The sequence below is a fragment of the Colossoma macropomum genome, unplaced genomic scaffold, assembly GCF_904425465.1.
Source record: "Colossoma macropomum unplaced genomic scaffold, Colossoma_macropomum, whole genome shotgun sequence".
NCBI classification, from domain to species: Eukaryota; Metazoa; Chordata; class Actinopteri; order Characiformes; family Serrasalmidae; genus Colossoma; species Colossoma macropomum.
In genome coordinates this window covers 21,237,351-21,260,013 of record NW_023494803.1, presented here as the reverse complement: position 1 = coordinate 21,260,013, position 22,663 = coordinate 21,237,351, and the positions used below count along the sequence as shown (strand labels likewise).

Genomic DNA, 22,663 nt, shown 5'->3' with positions numbered 1-22,663 from the left:
CCACACAACTTGTCCTGAACCTCAAAAGTAGTCAATCAGAAGGTTTGGTGTCTTCAGCTTCATTAGTTTTGCACTGGAGCTACAAGGCCAACAGATTTCAGGTAACATAGACTTCCATTAAGCTACGCTAGCCTTGCAGGTCCAGCGCACAACTAAAGAGGCACACTTCAGACACCAAACATCTTTGCTGATCGACTGTGTTTGGGGTCGGGAAAACTGTCAGTTTCATTTTTCAGCTACTTCTTTAAGGATAGAGCCAACCGCTATATCACCTGCAAGCAAAGCAAAGAGAGGCCTACACCCTACAGACTACAGCAGACAGATCTGTTCAAATAAAGCATTTGATTTATTTTTTTTTTATATAAAAAAGGTACGATTTACAATTACTTTTATAAAAAGTTTCAGCATAATTAAGTACAGCATAACACCTTGCAGCTTGGTAGTCCAATTTCTGCAACTATACAAGATACGACTCTGAAAGAGTTCACAAGGTTTTCACGCGTTTATGTCACACTCAACGTCCAGTCCTTCCTTCATGTGCCAAAAAAGAATGACGCTGCTCGACAAAAAAAAACAAGAAAGAAAAAAAAACCAGACTAAACTTTGTACAGCAACTAAGCACGTCGTCTCCTATATTCACACTGCATCTTCACGAAAAAAGCGAAGACTTCTCGCTTTAGAGACAAAACAGGGTCTCTTGCGACCATTTTCTTCTTCTTCCATTCGGTTTTTTTTTCCCTCCCATTGACGGGAATATAGTGCTTCTTCCTCTTGAAGAAAAAGACTGAACGAGTCTTTAAGATAAATAAATCAACGTCCGGACTTATAATAACACATCACATAGATTGTCCTTTAGAAGCAATGTCTCTTGATTCAGTTGAAGAAGGGGGAGAAAGATGAAGAAGGAGGAGGAGGAGGAGGAGAAGAAGGAAGGGGGGGCAAAAAAACTCCAGGCCGAGAACAGAAATTGAGGGAAAAAGTCAGTTCCCAGGTCCTGTGTGTTCACGTCTTAACCAAACACCTGCAAAAGATTGAGAAAGAGAGAGGCGCATTGAGAAAATGCAAACAGGGCAGAGATCCGGACAGCCTGGCGCCACAGAGGAAGCCGCAGTTCTGACATTTAACCAAACACTGCAATAGTGAGCAAAACCCTGCGCTCCAGATGTAGCTGCACAACTTCTGCCTGCACTTACGACTGCCTAATTAAACCTTACTCACCCTGCTCACTTACAGCACTGTTTCAGCTCAAAGGCACCACATTTCACAGTGACAGTGCAGATACTTAGGTAGGTATATATATATATATATATATAATATATATATATATATATATATATATATATATGTTCTCTTTATTCATTCTTTACGTATACATTCACCACAGTTCCCATATCAGTGTGATGTTAACAGCATGCAGCATTAACAATATACTATAACAATAAGTACAGTATATTTACCTGATTAGCGGTAAAGCGTCCTGCTGTCCTCTGTGATCAAATCTGACTGAAACTCCGGCGTCTACAGGAGGGAAAGAAGACGACGGTTATTTTCTCATGTTGACGCGCACAGCATTATTAAATCATGCATTTAACCAGCCGTTTCATACATTCACTGATAAACCCATGATTCCTCTCTGTCTCTCTCTAACGCTTTTACAGTGTCGCTCTGCCGGCCCGCTTCGTGTCCAACAGTTGTCCGCTCGGTTACCTGTAGGGAGAGGATGCTGATGTCCGTGTTGAGGGTGGTCAGCGGGCTCCTGGCCGCGCCGTGTCCGGGCCGCAGGCTGCTCATGGCGGAGTGCGAGTCGAGCGCGATCTGCAGGTCCAGGATGTAGTCGATGACGTGCTGCAGGATCTCCATCTTGCTCACGTTCTTGTTCTGCGGGATGCTGGGCACCAGCTCCTTCAGCTTCGAGTAGCAGTCGTTCATGTTGTACAGCAGGCTGAGCGGGTCGTCCGCGGGGGTCTTGCTGCGCGAGATCCCGAGACTGGGCTCCGGGGCGCCCGCGCCGCCTTTCCGCAGCGACCTCACCGGACTTATTGCTTTCATGCTGACGAGAAGGCGCGAGAGACGCTCGACGACTTTGGAAAAGGTGCGATTTTCTCTGCTGTTGCTTTCGGTTTTCTCTCTCTTTATCTGTGCTCCGTACTCGTCGCGGCTGCTCCGTGTAAACGCACTGGATTAACGGTCTGTCATCGCGCGCTTATATACCTCAACGGGTGGGCGGGACCGCGAAGCTTCGGACCACGCCGATTGGCTTCGTCGCCGCGCCCGCGCTGCAGCGATGGCCAATAGGCAGCCACGGCTTCCGCATTTCGAGCCAATGAGGGCGTGAACGGGGCGGGGCCGAGCGCCTTTAGCCTTTCTTTTATTTTTTTGCACGGGTAAAAAGTCACACTGGAGCCGGGTCTGATAAACACACAGAGAGAGAGAGAGAGAGAGAGAGAGAGAGAGAGAGAGAGAGAGAGAGAGAGAGAGAGAGAGAGAGTTTAACCTTAGACAGAGGAGAGGTGTACAACACTGTGTTGTTGTCCAGAATCAAAACGAGCTGCTATTTTTCAGACAGCTCTCACTAACCTCGACATGTTCATGACTGAGAGAGACCAACATACCAGAATACCGCTTTGGAAAGTTGTGCCACTGTTTCTAATCACATCCCTTCACAGTTTAGGCTATAAAACATGCAGCAGAGCGTTTTCACGGCAGACTGTGGCGATAATGTGAGTGAAAGTCAAAACCTGGCGAGTTGTGTCTTATATGTTTGGAATGCGACTTGGTTACTGGGTGTATAAACAGTTTTGTGTGTTATCCCCTACAAGGGTGAGAAGGAGGGGGTCTCGGACGGGGCTCCGCTAATGGGGTCCATTTAATGTGGGTGCTGACAGCCGGACTGTCAACGAGCCTGTACATCTTCAGCAGGACAGATCTGGAGAATGTGAAGGGAACTGGGGGATATTTAGGGATGAATAAAATTAATTTGGTAAAGTGTCTGTGAGAAATGCAGCATATATAATAAATGAATGGAGATCAATGGAGAGAGTTTATCATTGTGGGACAGTTGCGACTGAATAAGGTAACATTTCTGAAGAAAAGAGAGTCTGTATGCTTGGGCTCGATCTGTTGTGAGAAAATAAAAGTCTGCAAGGCGAAGGCAGAAGTCAAACAGCCTGTGACAATAGTAATTAGAGAGTTATCCGAGAGACAGCTCGGCTTTCCAGCCCAACATCTGACCGCCGAGGCGTTTGCAGAAATGTGCTGGAATGCAGCTCCGGAGCTTCTGTGCTGGAATGCGCTGTGTTTTTAATGCAAACTCATTTCAGACCTGCAGTGAAGGACGCGGGCCTGTCTGTCCGCCGGACTTCTACAGCTGGATTTAGCCCGAGTTTCTCATGAAATTACACTGTTTCGTATGATCTTTTAAAGGAAGGTCTTAGCTGTGCGAATCTGGTCTCGCCACTGCTGGGATCTCGCCTGCTGCAACCCTAAAGCTGCGTTTTTATTTTTCCTAGTTTTTTTTAAAGTGCACTGTCCCACCCTCTCAAATCTCATCCCCCGCTGGAGCTCATATGCAGCTATTTGCTCTAAAAACATTACACTCGAAGCGAAGACTCTTTAACGCCCTTTGCACATTTTCTCCTCAAATCTTGTCCGCACATCTGGTGCATTTGGCTTGTTTCTTCTTCTTCTCTCTCTCTCTCTCCCTCTCTCTCTCCTCCCAGCTGTGTACATTTCTCAGGACGCCCCTGACTCAGATCCCTGACAGGTGATGAATTGGCACCGGAGCGGCGGCGCTCGCGCTCTCGCAGACTCTCCGGCGCCGGCCTCGTGACGTCACCCATTCACGGCCGGTCCTCACGGCGCCGCTGGGGCGGCTGCCATGACGACGGGGCCGCGGGCGCGCGCCTCTGCGTTCAGAGGAGAGTTTGTGTGAGTCCGGCTTCCCGCGCGCACCTGCACCGAGCCGCACTGCTCGAGTTACCGAGGAGCTTTCAGAGCGGAATGAGCGCGTTTAGGAGAAACACCAGGAGATTTAACTTCAACACAGTCAGAGTGAAGCTGCACGACCACACACAGCTACACGACTGTACATATATATATATATATATATATATATATAATAATCAGTTATTCAGTTATTTCTCCCATATTCATCCTCATGCTGCAGCTAAATTCATGATTCATGTTCAGTTATTAAATACGGTGATTTAAGGTCTTTGTCTGAGGTAATGTGAATGGGTGTGATATGGGAAACCCATGTTGTAGGCCCTGAATAATAAAACCCTTTTACTCAATTTCCCACTAAAATGGCTTTTGTAATCAAATTAGCCACATTGTCCACTTTCCTTTTGCTCAAGGAAGACATATGTGGGCTGTGATTGTAAAAACGAGTTTCTTTTTTTAAAAAATGATGGCTCAGAATAATTGGGCTGGCCTTTCTCACATAACCTAGTGATTTAAGGCTTCTGTAGTCTATTGTAAATATTGAAAACAGGGTTTCTCTGTTCCCTATACTTCACTAAGGAAAACAGAAAAACTGCCAGAAAGCAAAGATGGAGTCACCAAGTCTGACCGTGTCACTGAGTCTCTGCGACAGGGGGACTCAATCACCTCAAAACCAGCCCCACTTACTGTAGCGAGGAGACACGGTTTACCGACAGTGCTGCCCGACACAGTGGAGTATTTAGTGAACTGACATGAACACTAACTTTATTTCCGCTGGAATCTAAGGCTGAGCTAGTGTAGTTAGCCTTCTCTCAAACTGGAGCCTGTTTAGTTCTTGTTTATGAGGAAACAACAGAACCGAGTTTAACCCTCTGCTCTTTAACACCGCGAAAGCTTCAACAGCTGGACTTCATCAGCGGAAAAACGTCCCTTTCTTCCTCAGCGGTCCCCGCAGGTCCAAACAATCACCACACGCAGCGTCCAGTCGTTCATCTCCGCTCATTCTCGCTGCTCGCTCGGGTCCAGTCCGCAGCTCGTCACCGTTTCATGGTGAAGCTCTCTCTCTCTCTCTCTCTCTCTGTCTCTGTCTGTCTTCTGCCTTGCCTCTCTTTCTCTCTTTCTCTCTCCCTCTCTCTCTCTCTCTCTGTCTCTGTCTCTGTCTGTCTTCTGCCTTGCCTCTCTCTCTCCTTCTCTCCCCGGTTCCCACGCGCCCGTCGCGTGCGGCTGTAACGCCTGTAGAACAGGCGCGCGCGCCCCTCTTGTAGCCGCGTGGAGCCCGTGGGCGGGGCTTCCGCTTCAGGACTGTTTTGGCCTGGAAATCTGGGGGCTGCAAAAGTTCAGCTTTCACAAACGGCACGTTTAAGTGAACGAGCGCGTTTGAGAGAAGCAGCTGCTTTCAGTGAGTTGTGGTTTGTTTAAAACTTGGAAAAAAGGAAGCTGCTTTCCTAAAATACATTTATTAGTCTACAAGACTTTCAAAATAAGCGGATAATGATTATAAATGCTAATTTTCCGTTGGTTGAATCTCAGCTTTAATGCCAGTGTTCAGTGATATTCTTCAAATCTGCTTCTTAACATCAGTGAAGCTGAAAGGGTTATTCATGTAGTGTGTTGAAAGTGATCAGCTGTTTTCTCAGGACACAAAGTCATGTGATCAAGTCAGAACTGGTGTACAGTGAGTATCACGTTGCTTTATAGTGCCTCTGTAAGTTCACTGACATTGTGAAATCCCAGCCACGTGTCACTTTCACTACAGTTTTACTTCTTCCATTGATGTCTAAAGATCCTTGTGGATCACCAAATTCCACTGTTCAAAAAGGAAATCAGTAGCCTACACCTTTCAAAATGGGTGTTCTCTAATGGATCTTTAGTAAAGACAATGGTTATATACAAAAGTATGACAACTCCAAGATGTTCCTATGCATGGTTAATGAATTCTTCACAATGGAGAACCTGTTGTATATAGTTATTTAAAGAACCCTTTAAAATGGTTCTGTATTACATTATTTAAAAAGGTTTCCACTATTGTTACTAGTCATAGAAGCTCTCTGATACTATATAAGATAGAAAAAATATGGTTCTTTAGGGGTTCTTTCGTAAGAACATTCAAAGAACTATTTGCATGCATAAAGGGTTCTTTGCATGTTCTTCAGACTGATGGAGAATGTGTTGTGTATAGAACCTTTTTGAAAACGGTTCGATATAGCACCAACAAAGGTTCTTCTAATGTTACAAGCTTAACATCGTAACAGCAGAACAATCCTCTTTGGTGCTACATAAAACTATTTGTCTTAACTTTTTTAAGAATGTACTTGGAGAGATTTTGGACCTGATACACATTTATTGCTACTTAGGTTGTTTTTTGGTAGCCACTTTTACTTCTACTATGCATCATTTCATTGAGGGACCCTTACTCTATTCTCCAGCTCCCATCACTGTTTTACTGTGTTTCCTGGACCAATGAGATTAAAATTGCCATGATTTGCACGCAATGTGGATCTATTTACATGTCCAAAAACCCAGAATCCACAAACCGGCCAAGAACTGTATCATTACTGTAAAGTGTTTTGCCTGGTGAGGTGTGTATTACCACTGCAATGCCTGCAATGAAAGAAAGGGAAGCGTTTATCAGTTTCTGTAGGCCTGTTAGCAGTCCAGAGAGAAGTATAGAGGAGCTGTGCTGGTTAGGGAAGTCAGATCCTGAAAGGCTTCTTTCTCAGCCTCAATGCCGCGGTCTTAAGTGTCATACGGGAATCGAGAGTTTTGGAGGAGATCTGAAACCGCCTGACGCCGTCTCATCCTGCAACCGGCTGGTTTCTGCGGTTGCTTTTTGCCACTCGGACTCCGCTGCTTTAGCAAAAGAGGTCTGAAGGAAACAGCAGGGCTTCTCTCGCGCCACTTCCGCTCCGCAAGCTCTTTCCTCACCGCTCGGCTCTTTATATATAGAAGAGAGGAGCAGCGTGGGACTGCTGAGCCACAACAGAAGTAGAAACTGCAAGACGAGTGAGAAACCAGACCTCGCTGTACCTCGTCCAGTGACTTTTACTTCTTTGATTTGCTTCGGGTTTCACTGTTACAGATTTCAGAAAACACATCTGTCATCCCCCAAAAAATGTCCAGACACTTCTTTTAACCCTATGGGGTCCAAGGGCATTTTCTTGATTGTTGTATATCTTCTTAAATTTGCCTTAAAAGGCGCTCGCATATAACATGATAGCCATGTCAAATGCTTCGTTGCTATGTTGCAAAACTGCTGCAGCAACTTTAGCAGCTATAAACTCTTGCACACCATTTATAACTGCTTTATAACTGATTCCTCAGTTATTCCCCTCATCAACTGAACAGATTCAAGAACATTCTTGAAGGTTGTACTAGCATTGCTGCTGCTATAGCTTAAAAATGTTGTTTTCATTATGGATCTAGATTGCACAACATAGCAAAAGTACTGAAGTTTGCACAATTTCTAACTAGAAACCAATAGACACAGTGACTTTTTGTGCTTTACACACGTGTTACTGCCACCATGTAATGCACACAGCTAGTGTAAAAGGCTACAATGACACTGATGTTAACATGGAAGCATATTGCGTGCAGTGCAGTTGCCACATCTTAGAGGAGTATACAGCTTCTCAGCACTGGGCTGAGGAACTGCATTCTCTGAAGTGATGGATATTTTTTGGATAAGTTTCAGTGGCGTTTGAAATCCATCTAACCATCCAACATCAGTAGCTGACTTCAGTAATGTTCTTGAGGCTGAATGCAATCAAATTCCCACAGCATTGTTCCAACATCTAGTGTAAAGCCTTCTCAGAAGAGTAAAAGAGGGGCAAACACCCTACTAAAACTCTTGATTTCGGAAGAAACGATGAATGAGCAGGTGTCTACAACCTTTTGTGCATATAATATGCGTTTCTGTATTTTACATTTATTTTCAACACCTCATTAAAGTCATGGATACCTTGCACACGCACTTGAATCACGTCATGCATTTCAATGTGTGTTGCAATCATAGGCCGCAATGGCATGATTATCCAAAGGTAGTGATTTATCACTGAAGTTGAGAAAGGATCTACTGTGCTTTATCTCAACAAGAGCTTTATGCTCTCACCTGGTCATGTGGTGAGCACACAATCTGTCACACACTTTGGACACGCTTTGTATCAAGAATAAAAAGAGAAGCATGGACAGGATATAAAACTGAATCACTTTATCTTTAGAGATCTGCGCTTAGTGGCGAGCCATAAATTGAGAACTTTCCTTATCAGCACCTACCATGAAAGCTCAACGGAAGCTTCTTTAGACTTTTACCCCCACACATTAATTCCACACCTAATTACTAATATGAAAGTAAGGTCTGGTAAGCTAGTGATTGAGAGAATATGCAGGCTGTGTGCTCTGAGCAACTGCAGTTTATTAGGATTGTAGATTATTGTGACTGATAGGAGTAACAAGCTAATGGAATTAAAGTACTGGGTTTCATATGCTTGTGCCAGGCCTGGCATTAAAGGGATGTGTGCTGAATAAACGGTGCCTTAAGTGAATGAGATTCTGATAGACCATTGTTCAGGAACCCATTGTTGAGGTGGGGAGCTATCAGGTTTTTCAGACGGATTATTAAGTTATTACTGAGTGCTGTTGGTTTGTCATGACAAGTTAGTGGAGCAGGATTTTTTCCAAATAATTGTGGAGCATTTCCTGTGCTCCATTTATTGTGAAAAGTGATGGAGATACAAGGTTTTGTTATAAAGGCAACATTATGTACGACTACTGTAAAGTCACTGTTACAGGCTTTTGATGCAAAGAAAAGATCACATTCCTCAATGCCGTTTGTTTATCGAATCAGGAGTGTTTTTGGTGGTACCACTTTAAGCCTTGTTAGGCTCACTTTATGTAGTTGTGAATTGTGGGGAGGTTATCGAGGTGATGACATGCAGCTGAACGCTCTCATCTGGATTTTCATGTTTCATTGAGTTCAGCAGTGGAAGGATCGGCTGGCCGGATGCCAGCATTTCACAAGAGCAGGGGGGATCGCATTCAGCAGGTAATCTGTTTATTCAAGTGTTCCGGCCCCGTAAATGCAATTAAAGGAATGTTCCCTCATGCTAGAATCAACAGTCTGTTAGTTTTAATTGGGCAGCATTCATGACAACATTAAGAAATTAAGGAAAATGTCATCGCCTCCATGGATTTGATTTTTGGCATTGGTCAGAGCATGTCGTTCCCTAATTGCGGAACTAAAGCAATTCTGCCTGTTTATCAATCTGAGTAAGCAGTGGCCTGAAGTGGCGCCCCTCTTTCCCCATGTGAAGTGTGCTCTAATTTGGTTATACCTAATTAGCGGAGGCCTTTTATTTACATATTGATAGGGTGACCTTAACTCAGAGCGTCCCCAAAGGGGACGGCTGGAATTCTTCCACTCTGCAACGATCCCGTCTCTAATAGCGAATGGGGTCAGGAACGTATCATATAAGCTAATGTCATGCTGTATTGATTCCTGTGCGACTTCCTTCATCGAGGTGCGCACTCTTGGGAGCAGGGAATGTGCATGCTGATGGAAGTTGTGTTTCTCATTATTTGTTCAAAGCTGCCCCCTCCCCCAGTCTCAATGCCACATGAATTATTCAAACTATGGTAATGAGCCTCTGAGGAATTTCGAGGGCCTCTTTGATAGCGGTTCAATCCAGCACCACAGAGGGACGTGGGGGGGTTCCAGAGACAAAGGCTGACTGACAGAGGAGGTCTGGGTGGGGTTGGTACCACGTGTTTTTTTGGGGGCCCCCCTGGAGCTCTCGTTTCCCTGAAGGCCCCATTGCCTGGGTGATGTATCTCACGGAGCTCTGCCATACGGGGACCCGCGTGCACACAGGAAAGGGGATGTGAGAGAGAGAAGGGGATGTAGGCTCTGACATGCTCCATGCCACTCTTCCTGACCCGGCACTCTGAAACAGAGATCTGACCAAAGGGTCACTCTCAGATCCCTTCTGGTCCCATCACGCAATGCTGAGGGCTGGTTTGTCCAGCTCCGCCCAGGGCTTACCGCAGATCTAGGCTGCAAATCATGTGGCAGTTTGAGCTGTCGCGGTTAAAAAGGTTCATTGTTCGTCGGCCAAAAATGTTGAGGTTCCTGTGAGGAGATTCTAACCTGAAATATGATGTGTGTAATATTTATGAGGTTTTGTCCAGATATATTGCCACTTGGTACAGTTTTCCTCCTGTATATATGACGGAATGGTGGAGGATAGTTTATGCGTCTGTCCAAGGTGGAAAAAACAGATGCATCCCTCGACTCCAGCAAGTGAACAGCCAGCAGCTCATATGCTAACATGAGCAGTGATTGAATGGAAGCTAACAGCCACCAGTAATGCTGGTGGCTATGGAAAACCAAATTTTCCTTGTTTATAATGAGTTTAATGTCACATATAAATATTTTTAGTTTAAAACATACCATTCACTCATCATTCTATACAGTCCATTTGGGTAAACTAGGCTGCAAAAACAGTTTTGAATTGCCTGTTTTTATGATGTCATGAAAAAACAAATTGTTTACATATATCTGCGTATTCCACCTGCAGCAGTTTAGCCCCGCCCACACTGAAGTTACGAGGAGTGTTTCAGCCCAGACTGCTTTGTGAGTGATACGTCATACACACCAGCCAATCAGAAGAGAGGTTATTTTCGTATGTCAGTCTTGAAGGCATAGTGACAAAAACAGTCAGTTTGATTTTAAGCAATAGAGACTCGAAAATGGTCATGTAAAAATTAATTAGATTATGTCATAAGTGGACCTCTGGGAAAAAATTAAATGCCCTTTAACAGCTGCCCGTTTTGCTGTGGAAATATAGGAAAGGGCTGCAACCGAGTGTATAATGAAACAAATGTAACCTCATAATTTCTCCTTCTTTGTCCTGATATAGTGTGATCTATAAGGAGGACGATTGCTGCATCTAGCATCGAGCAGCACTGTGGCTGACTGGACAGAGGGGCTTAGAAGGGGCTATAATAAACCAGGCCAAACATGAAAGCCTGTCATTAGCCTTTCACAGATGCCCATACTGCTCCCAGCCGGTTCGGGGGTGGCCAGGAGCACTGCGGAAAACCTGACCCAAGAACAGCGGAGCCACGCGGCGGCAATAGGAGGAAGGCCAGAGCCCGGCCTCTTTCAGAGTCAGGTCTGCTCTGAGAACAGCTTCTTTCCATCGCTGCTTCATTACCATGTCAATCCCGAGGACAGGGGGGGGGGAAAAAGGAACAAGAAAAAGCCTGGGCCCAGCAGTGGGCCGGATCCATATGGAGCTGTCGAGTCCTGGAATGAATAGTGAATGGGGCGGCTGCTTCTGGAATCTGCCTCTCAGCCCTTTTTGCGAACAGGATGACCAAAGACAAGAGGGAGCTTTCGCAGATGGCCCAGGCTATAAATAGGTAGCCGGTCTATCTCCTCGGCTGTCAGTCTGTCTGTCCTGCTCGCTCCGCTCTGCGCCTGGTCCTCTATCTGAGGCGGGGAATTAAAGTGCTTGCGGCTGCGTATCACATGCTTCGATATGACTGGGGGACTAGAAGCATGACACATCCCCTTGGTCGGCCATTCATTATTCAAATGCATCAGACTTACACGCACGACTCGGTGAGCCGTCAGTGTCCTCAGGCTCTTTCTGGGGTCTTGTTTTGCTGTTTAAAGAAAGAGAAAGGGGCAGGGAATTCTCGGCGTGGAATCCGCCCGGCCTACAGATGGATTTTAACACGATAGATAAATCCATTGCTGCCTTCCAGATTGAGGGTTCTTTGTCATTAAAGTAAGCCTCAGCACTGAAGCCCATCTGGCCGCGTGTGCATTTGTAAATACGTGGAACACAAGACACGCTCCAGTCGCAGTCGTGTGAGCGCAGACATGCCTTTTAAAGTTATGCAGGCCTGAAGAACTGCACCTTGTTTCTGTCTCCACATTGGCTGGCACTGAGGCTCCTTTGGCACTGCTGCTTTAAACACAGATATAGCGATCTGTCTTGTCACACAGACACGCACGCACAGGCAGAAGAGCTCTGTCTGCACAATAGCACCTAAGATAATCATTAGGAGTGCTGTGCGTCTTTGGAAAGGCAGCTGTAAACACTGGGTCTGCAGCAGAGCTGGATGGCTCGCGTCTGGACCACACAGGCAAATATAATCAGCCCGGCTGCCAGGCAGCCGCATGGCGCCCCCCCGGCCTGATAAGATGGCACCTGGCTTGGCACGCACCGGTCACTCAGTGATCACACAGAAACGTGCGCTTTGCAAAAGCAAAAAATAAAAATATAAAAACATTGATCAGTGTCTTTGATGGGGAAAAAAAGAGTATAGCGAATGGTAGGTCCTCTACTGACAACAATACAGGCCCTTAACAAAGAAACCAGGTGGTCACCACAGGTGGGCCAGACTCAATAGACTCAATGTGATGACATCACAATGTGAAGCTGATTTTTCGTCTGAACCCTGGAGCCCAACATAGTCGAACACACACACACACATTATATAGAGATGTGTATGTATATATACACAGTGCTGTACAAAAGTCAGAGGCCACCCTTCGTTTATTTAGTTCTTAGTGAAATAGTCACATATAAGCTAATGTACATGCATGACAAAGTGGAAAGTCAAAGAAAAATAAGTGAAAAAACAGTTTCTATAACTGGAGCTCAAAAATTGATGAAAAGATTTAGAGAAACTGGGGCTCCTAACAACTATGCAAGACCTGGTAGACCATCAAAACTGTCCCCATCAGATAAACAGCTCTTAAAGCTTTTATCTTTGAGAGAAAATAAACCTTCATTTTTGCTTCAAATCTCCTGGACTGGGCAGACCTCAACATCACTGAATGTGTTTGGGATTACTTGGATTGTGAGAACTGCACACACACTAAATACTAAAAAATTATATTACATTTAGTTGTTGAGGCTTCTGTGTAATTATCTGAAAAATATTTGTTTTCTGCTTTTTCCCTAATGCTGAAAAGTGAACAATGTGTACTTAATGGCTGTCTTGACTATAAATTAAATTAACAAAGAGTGGCATCTGTCTTTCGCACATTACCTATATATACACCACAAATAACAGGATATATACAGTTCAAACAAAGTAGATTTGCCTTACTCTCTTGCAAACTTATGTGATTGTGATTAGAGTGCCCTCCAGAATTATTGTCACCTTAAGTAAAGGTGAGGAAAACAGGGCTTTGAAGATGTCTGCTGTTTATTAGCTTGATTTTACACTAGCATATAACACATATAATGGAAAGCACAGAGAAGAATAACAACAATGTATAACTCCAGCACAGAAAGTTTGAAATCTTTGATGGAGGTGGTTGGGAACATATTGTCACTGTCAGAACAAAACCTTGCATCTCCAAAAGTTAATGTAATAATATTTCATTATAAGTCAGTTTGCTCCATTTGTGTTAATCTGCTCATCATGAATTATTGACACGCTGTAAAGAGCAGCTGACATTTTCAAATTATGTAGGTTACAAAGTTTTGTTCTGACAGAGACAATATTCTAAAAAACACAAAAGCTGAATATAAAGCACAATTACATGTATCACAATTAATGGAATATACCATGCAATGGGAATACCAAACAAAGCAATATTCACTGTATATTATAAAGTATTTATACTTTATTTTGTCAAAAAGGGTCACCGTTTTGGCACCTTTGAAATATAGCACTTTTTCACCAAGAGTGCCAATAACTTTGGAGGGCAGTTTGTTCATTTTACTGACTAATGCTGTGAATTAAATGTAAATGGTGTATCTACATAACGGCAAAATGTAGTCAGGAGTCTGCAGGTTATTATTCATGTCCGACTCAAATATGCAACAGTAACTGTAAAATGCAACTGTAACAAATAACTGGAAGAGTACATGGAAAAATACTTCACGTCGTACTCAAGCAAAACCATAATTACAGCCAATTAAACAGAGTCCCGGGAAGGAAAACTTAAGTGCAGTGTATATGTAATTAGTCACTTTTCACTACGGGATTTGATTGTCTTGAAGTGCTCAAGTGAAGAGCGCCGACTCTCCACTGATGATTCTTTAGGAGAAATAACACATTTCTATAGCGAGCTCTGTTTGTCTGCATCTGACAATTATCCTGCTTTACCTCATTGTGGCATTTCTAAATATAGAGCTCAGCCAAGCCAAAATGCTGAGCCATTCTTAAGCCTTTCGCTAAAGCCTCTTTTGAACCATAAGAATGTTATTTGCACCAAATGATTATGCATTCTCTGGGAAAAGCTGAGAGCATGGGTTGACATAGTGGAAAAAGAGCTTGATGCCACTGCAGTCCATTCATTACGATGTTCTGATTTGATGGCCTGACCTGTTTGGTCTGTTAGCAGTGTGTGATAACGGTGAGCCGTAAACCAGACTGTGGCCAGCAGAAGGTGGAAGTGAGGGCTTTGATGGAGGCCTGCTTAGCTTGACTGGGGCTTCCGAGCTGTTGAGGGTTTACTGCGGTGTATGCGTGTATGAGGGGAAACAGACCTCAGTCCAGGCCTGCCCAGCCTGAGCAACAGACTTCAGGGAGAGGGCAGATGGGCTGGGGATCAAACCCCATTCTCTCTGTCTCTCTTTCTCTCTTGACTTCATTAGCATGCTGTAAAGGCTTACTGTCTATGTTGCTTCTCGTTTCAGCTGTACTACAGTGTTGGTAGCTGCAAAAGTGTGAGATTTCCAAGGCTTTCAGGCATAAATCTGCCTGTGAATAGATATTGATTATTAGGCAGATTTATGTCTGTGAGCAAAAAACACCACATTTTAATCAGTGAGTCCTTAAATGCTGTACATTTGGAAATATTGGCCAGTTACTTGAATATTTGCAAATTGATTGACATGCCTCTCAGCCAATCACAACCACCCCTTAGCATTACATCCTCAAGTGAAGGAAAAACTCTTTACAACCAGCATGGACGGAGAATGCAGCTGGCAGTAAATTAGTCTAATTATTAGGCTAAGAGGTGGTGAGAATGTCTTACTGCGGAACGTGTAATCATGCTGCGATTGATTTGGCTCAGAGCGGGAAAGTCGGAGCTCAGAATTGAGCCATTTTAGACGTATTGTATTTACGAAGATGTATTTACCTTCTTAAACCAGTGAACTTTATGGCCAGTGTAATAGTTTGACCAACTACTGTGCCTATATGTTGACTCATCTAAAGTAAATCTCATTTAAAAGCAAAGAAGTAGTTATTTATTTCTATTGATGGTGAGTGCAGCCATGTTGATTTGACATCATACGTTGAGTTCAGAGTCGAGAACACCATCCTGAATTCCCAGCTGAGGGGGCCTTTTTTATTTTTCTTGGTCCGAAGTGGAAAATTCCGAGTTTTAGACTTCAGTTGAATGCAGGATCAGGCAAACACTGTCTTGATCATCTGGGAGGTGGAGCTGTTTTTATTTCATGACCACATCACAGATTTGTAACAAGCAGCTCTAGGCTAAGCTAATCTTTATCTGCCTTACTGTATTTGCTAACACTCATTTTAAGTTGATGTCTAATGATAAATAAAGTTTCTGAACAATGTTAAGGTCAGTTGGCTAACTAAGTTAACTGTTCCTGCCTCAGCTGTTGACAATAGCTTGATAATTAGTGCTCATATTTGCAATTAAAATATTCTGGGTAAATATTAAGGCACTCTTATGCCTGCCATCATTTATATTGTTTCATTAAAGTTTGCTAAAATACTGTGTGTACAAGATGACATGATGCTGCACAGCTTAGCCCCAGTGTTAGCTTTAGCATTAGCCAGGTGATTCCACAATTGAGGTGCCATTTAGCCCTTGTAATTTCACAACTTTAAACATTAAACTTTATTTTTTTAGTGATGTTAACTCATCTCAGGGAGAATAGAGCATTTTTAACAATGTTTCTATGCGAATAGGAGGTTAAATCAGTTACAGGGTTAAATTTTTTAGCATAAAATTAGCAAATAAACAAAATGTGGTTAGCTAGGATACATGTGAATGGCAGTAAGGGCATTCTAATGATTTAAAAATTTTATTTTAAAGAGTAATTTACATTCTGTTTATAACCAGGTTAACAGGATTGCTCTTTCAAAGTGATCTTGCCAGTCAATGTCACAATATCATTGAAAATAAAGGAAAAAGAATGAGAGAACTTATATTACAGGGGCGAATGTGTTCAGGTAGCAGCGTTGAGTGAGTGTCGTGGGGCACTAAAAATGTACATTTTTCATTATTATAGTGGACGATTCATGAAAAAAGATGTTTCAAGCATGAGGTGTTAAATAGATTCATACATTAACGCTAAAATATACGATTTTTGAAGTATTATAATGATTACATTTCAAGGTAAAGTGTAGTTGTTGTGGGTTGGGACAGGCAAAATGGCTGTAGATATGTTTTATGAATGTTTTAAGTTATTTATCTGAAACATGCACAGTGTTTGTGAAAAACACTTTATATATGTTTAATATATGTTTTACGTTCACTGTACAAACATGTTTGTAAATGTAGTATCAGTGGGACACAAATGACACTCTAATCGTGGAATCTTCCTGAGTCATTTAATTCTGCAACACACACGTTGCCTCATACATGCAGTTTTATCATCCCATAGTAAACAGACACTTACTGACATCTATGTGTGCTTAGCAATGTATATCATTATGCCACTGACTGTTATATATCGCTGCTGTAGGAAGAAAACTTCATATCTCCATTTTTGTTTTTCAGTTTATGACAGAATTTGAAAATGCTGGGTGTCCTTTTCATTGTTTGTAAATTTCATGAAGAATGGACCAATAGAAATGGCCCAAAATGACATGGAAAAAGTCTGGTTCCATTGACTTAAACTAAACTAGGTTTTTTCTTTTTCCTGAAAAGTTATCATTTTGGAAATATGAGGTTTTGTTCCTACAACAACAATATGCTGTGTGTTCTACGTTCTTTGTTTTGTAAATGATATTTGTTCTATGCACCTACACCAATAAAAAATCACAATACACGCCCAAGCACCTTATGATAAAGTGTGGGCAAATAAGGCAGTTTCTCTTTCTAATTCTGAATATCAGAACTTTCCTTCAGTGCACAGAACCTCACACTAATATCTACAGCATGTTGGTTTTATCTGTAATTTTTTTTTCTACCCCTCCCTTCAGCAGAGAGCTGGTCAGCAGTGTCATTACTGTAAATCAAAAGCCTCTCTGGCATTATCTAGTTCCCCTTCTGGCTCCAAAGGTTAGAACAGATGTTGGGAGAGAGGACTAAATGGACCTCCCCCTGCCGAGAGGAGCTTTTCTTGCCGCGGCTAAATGGAGGCGTCTTGAAATGCTAATGCTCCCAGCCAGTGTGGCCTGGGCCCACATAGAGCTGGTGGGAACGGACCTCGATCCCTCGGAAAGCCCCCCTTTTGTGGCCAAACCCTCCAAAATATGCTCCACAAGGCCCATCGGAGACCCTGGCGAGAGGAGAGCGGAGGAGGCGAGGGAGACAAAAAAGAAGAAAACATGAGCCCCAATCAGATCTGCCCCACGCAGTGAGAGAGAGGGGGCGTGTAATGGAATCCCATCCTCATCGCCTCATTTAAACTGTTATTCACCCCTAACCCACCCCACTCTGCTCCAAGCTTTGGCTCCACTGTATTCATCATAGGAAAACCATATGAAATTATGACAGAGAACAGTAACAGGCTTAATTCCACATGCACCTAGTTTATGTTCTATAGGAGAGTTGATATAGTGATAAAAGCCTAGCCTAGCCATGCTGGTTTGGTGAGCTAGCTAGGTCAGATATGTAACTCGGTTGGTTGGCTAATGTTAGCCAACTATGATAAATGTATTACACAGCTGACGTCACTGGCTACCTACAAATAATCTAGTATTCTGTTATAGATTGTGACAGCTATGATACAGTAAGCAACACTTAGCAGTGTCCTGCACTGGAATCGAACATTATAACTACAATAGCTAACTTGCTAACACCAGCTAAACCAGTCAGAAATAAAGCTTCACATCACAACCACAAAAAATACAGTTATGCTTACTTGAAGTAAAACATATACAATAGTATGCAGAAGTTTAGGCACCCCTGGTCAAATGTTTTGTTGACCGATTTCTGTCTTTCCATGTTGTGCCTTTTGCGTTGTTCTTGTAATCTTTTTGCTAAAAAGTACTGGGTGCTGAGGCAATAAGCCAATCAGCCATCTTGGTTGTTGCTATGCCAACAGCAGAAACAAAGATGATTGGTGTAATGCTCGGCATGTAAAGGCCTTTAGTGTGAGATTGTGCTCATATTTGAATCGTGCTTTTTTATTATTGTTGATATTGATAAGGGGAGGGGGTAAAAGTAGAGGTATGCTATACATAGTCAGATGCAAAAGTTTGGGGAATTACATGTTTTGTTGACATATCATTTACAGAGAACACACTCCTGCACAAATTTACTGCATGATTACTGTTTATTTACTAATTTTAACATGTTAAATTTTGGCCTGTGCAAAAGTTGAGGCATATTTAAAATTTTATATTTCATACAATATGTTAAACTCAGCAAATAAACAGAGCCCTAAAATTTGCAGAAAAATGCAGAAAATGCAGAAGTATTTAGGTTTGTTCCCTGTAGAAGATGTGTTAACTTGTTTAGAAAATCATCAAAATGTGTACTTTGACTGGTTTTATTTATAGGGCATTTTAGGTTTTTGTTTTTGTATTGTTTATAGTCATAGTTTATTTTTTTCTGAGCTGAACCAATTTGTGTACTGTATAATTACATCTCTGTAGAATCAAGACATTGACATAACACATAAAATATGAGCTGTGTTTTGTTGAAGAGGCCTAGAGGGTGATGATGAGGACATCACATTATATCACCTGTGCTGAATTAACTACAGAATGGATTCAGTTCAACAAAACAAATCTTCAACATAAATACGTATCAAAATATAACGTCCATAATTCAGTGTGACAGAGCATGTTCTTTTCTACTTTAAATACTCATCATGGTGATTTCTTCTCCTGTTCACGCTCATGTCACTGTCTTTTCTTTTTCTCGCACTTGCACAGATTTATCTTGCATGCTTGCATGCACGCACAGGCACACACACACACACATGGTGCTGGCCCCAGCAGCAGCTGGCGGGCCGGCCTGAGCAGAGCTCCTCTAAAGCCGCGCTGCAGAGGCCATGTGGACACTTTAAAGCTCTTTCTCTGCAGCCTGTGAAGTTGTTAAGGAGCTCTGTACATTGGCGGATGCCTCTGTGAATTCCACGCCAGCTGTAGCATGCAGCCCCCCACCTCCTCTTCTCTCTCCCTCTCTCTCACACCATGGCAGTAGATGTTCTCTCGCTCCCTCTGTTCTGCAGAGTCCAGGCCCGCTGTTTCATGTGTAGCCTCTCTGTCCTAAATGCCATCTGTGCAGATCGAGGCAGGCCTACCTGCTCAGACTGTTTAGACACCCTCCAGAGACGAAGAGACCCTCAGCTTTGGTTTGAGCTGGGAGATAGTTTACAGCGTATGTTGCTCACAAGCAGAGTTTAACTGCTGTGGAGAATTTTCTATGCTCTCTGATGTTAGTATGAAGGGAAAGCATGAAGGACAAGTTCCATTATTGTACAGCGAGGAATGTAGTTATAACTACCAGTTAAAATGTTTCGGTCTTTCACTCTTTTAATGCGTGCAGAAAACAGAAGTGCCTGGAAATTCATGATTCATAGGTAGTCCTCTTTCATCCTTAAAAGTGTGTGTAAAACTTATGGACTAGGGACTGTCCACTCCAATGTGTCTTACAAGTAGACTAATCAGTTGTAGTATCAGCGCATGTTTGAAAAACGATGAATTATGCTTGTTAATTTTATTCTTAATTGTTGAGGTTATACAGCAATCTCTGTCATTTTAGAGACATTTAGAGCTCTGTAAATCATTCTGGATACATCTAACATCCCTTATTTGCAGCCTTCTGGTGTCCTATTATTTGAAACTTGTGAAATTGAGTGAAACTGGCAAATTAGAATCCTTTTACACAGCTGTCTGCAATCAAATTATACAACTGAAAACACTGAATACAACCTTTAAACAGAAATTGCAAGCTTTTCAATAGTTAAGCATTGGTCTGTGTAACGTAGGATATTGTTCATCATCTTAACGTCCTTTGCGTATTGTTCATGTGTTAGCATGAGTTAACAGCTACCTGTGCGTCAGTTGTGCAACACACTGGGTACTGAAGGGCAAGGCAGATGCAACACGGGGAAAAATTGTTGACAGGTTCTTGTATGTATCATTGAGAAGATGATTCCAAGAAGGTCGAATGTAATTTCTGCAAGTGGCATTTTTTGTGCACCAACATTTGTGAAAGTTGAAATTTAGGCCTTTGGTTAATCAAGGAAATCATTAGCTGGGGACAGCAGTACTCTGGGCTGATATGGTCTACTATTGAGGTAAAACCTCTGGACAGAAATGGCCTGCTGTTGAAGTTGTAACCTCTGGACCTAAGTGGCCTGCTGTTGAAGTTGTAACCTCTGGACCGAAGTGGCCTGCTGTTGAGGTTAAAACCTGTGGACTGATATAGCCTGCTGAGGTCAGATCTTCTGAACAGATGTGGACTGCTGTATTGAAGCTCTAAGGTGTTACTAAGGTGAAGAACTGTCTGGATTCATTTTACCCAAATTTCTGCTCCCTGAAGGTGAGGTCAGTACAGGTCTGCCGTTCGCTTTCGTGTCTCACGTTCGCACGTTCACAAGTCCGCCGGTGGGGCTTGTTCGCAGGCATGTCAGCGCACAGCTGTTTGCACTTCCCAAGCGCCACCCCTGTGGACCAGCTTCTCCAGCTGTGCTGCGATCCTCACCTGAGGAGAACTGTGTGAGGGTGCTGGAGCTGCAAACCTGTCCCTATCACTATATCTCAACTTTTTCCTCCACTGAGGCCCCCCTAGCAGCATGCATATGTGTGCGTACCCTCATCCCAGTAAAGCACATGTGACACATACACAGCATATATGTGTTCCTGCCACTTTGTGACAATCTGGCTCTGAAAGGGACCTGGCAGGCTTGGAGAATTCTCACCCCACCTGACAGAAATCGCGCGTGTCGCACCTCTCTCCCGTACCAGGAGGAGTTACGGCTCGGAGGGCTGTAAAGAAAGGCGCGTCTCCTCAGGATGGGTGTCCATCTGTCTCCAGGAGCGCCGCTTCCTCTTCCCATCGTCAGGCTGCTGGCTGCTGCTTGCTGCTGCCTGCCGCACAGCCTGTTCCTGCCGCCACCGCCGCCGCAGCGCCAGAAGGCCGACATGCTGTCCCCTCCACACACAGCGCACAGCTCATAGCACATAGCACTCCCCCACTCTCAAACACTTTTAGGCCATGAGGAGAAGCACGTGGCCTGAAATATCCTGGTTTTAACTCCCTCAGTGCTTTCAACAGCTCACAGTCTCGCTCGACACAAAGCTCACACTTTGCTTTAGTTCATTTCCAGTTGCATCTGTTGTTTGAATTACACTTTGAATTGGGAAATTGCCTATACAGTACTGTGCAAAAGTTGGAGACCACCCTTTCATTTGTTTCCAGTCGAGTGCAAATTATTCAATTTTTTAGTATCAGAAACAAAGCAGGAAACATCGTCATTGTCCAAAATGGGAACTTTACAGGAGAAGGCAAAAACTTTCTTAACTTTTAATGTAAACAAATTCCAAGTGATTTTGAAACATTTCTATTGGTTCATTCATCATGTGTGGACCAATAGAAATGCTTCAAAACCAATGTAAAGGACAGCAGCCATGTTCAAATGATGTAGAAAAAAAGAAAAATTGACAGAAATGGGGATTTTTTGGACAATGTATATATATGACCTCTGCCTCAAGCCAGTTTGTGAAGTTTCTGTCTTGCTAGATCTGCCTCTGTCAACTGTAAGTGCTGTTATTGTGAAAAGGAAGCATCTAGGAACAACAACAGCTTAGCCACAAAGTGGTAGACCATGCAAACTCACAGAGTGGGGCCACCGAGTGCTAAAGTGCACAGTGCCTATCCTCTGTTGAATCACTCACTAAAGAGGTGCAAATTGCCTCTGGAAGCAACATCAGCAAAAGAACTGCACATTAGGAGCTTCATAAAATGGGTTTCCATGGCCGAGCAGCTACACACAAGCCCAAGATCAAAATGCACAATGCCAAACGTAGGGGGGAGTGGTGTAAAGCACACCACCACTGGACTTTGGAGCAGTGGAAACACATTCTGTGGAGTGATAAATCATGCTTCTCTATCTGGCAGTCTGATGGACGAGTCTGGGTTTGGCAAATGCCAGGAGAACGTTACTTGCCTGACTGCATTGTGGGTTGGCCTATGCCCCTTCAGTATACCAAGACATTTTGGACAACTGTAGGCTCCCATTTTTGTGGGAAAAGTTTGAGGAAGGCCCTTTTCTGTTCCAGCATTACTGTGCTCCAGTGCACAAAGCAAGGTCCATAAAGGCATTTTTTTGTGTGGAAGAACTTCACTGGCCTGCACCCCGGTAAACACCTTTGGGATGAACTAGAATAAAGATTGTGATATATATATATATATATATATATATACCTCCAAAGTTCAGTCATAGAAGTTGGCTACATTTTCTGCTTTCACGATCCAATTAAATAATTAATGTCTAATTTTAGTGTTCAGGTGCAAAATTTTCTTTTAAAATGTTTACTATTTACTATTTTCTTTACTGTTTCTTTTTCTCAGTAACAGCAGTTGAGTTGTCTCCTC

At 43.2% G+C, this 22,663-nt stretch overlaps 1 protein-coding gene across 1 annotated transcript; it reads right to left on the bottom strand.

The window, feature by feature from the left end:
* Positions 1-325: 325 nt before the first annotated feature.
* Positions 326-2,188, bottom strand: id2a (inhibitor of DNA binding 2a). The gene is made up of 3 exons (XM_036593088.1): positions 1,708-2,188; positions 1,458-1,518; positions 326-1,021 (listed from the first exon to the last, which is right to left on the bottom strand). The coding sequence occupies exons 1-2, from the start codon at positions 2,047-2,049 to the stop codon at positions 1,462-1,464; spliced, it is 399 nt and encodes a 132-aa protein (XP_036448981.1). The 5' UTR covers positions 2,050-2,188; the 3' UTR covers positions 326-1,021; positions 1,458-1,461.
* Positions 2,189-22,663: the final 20,475 nt, after the last annotated feature.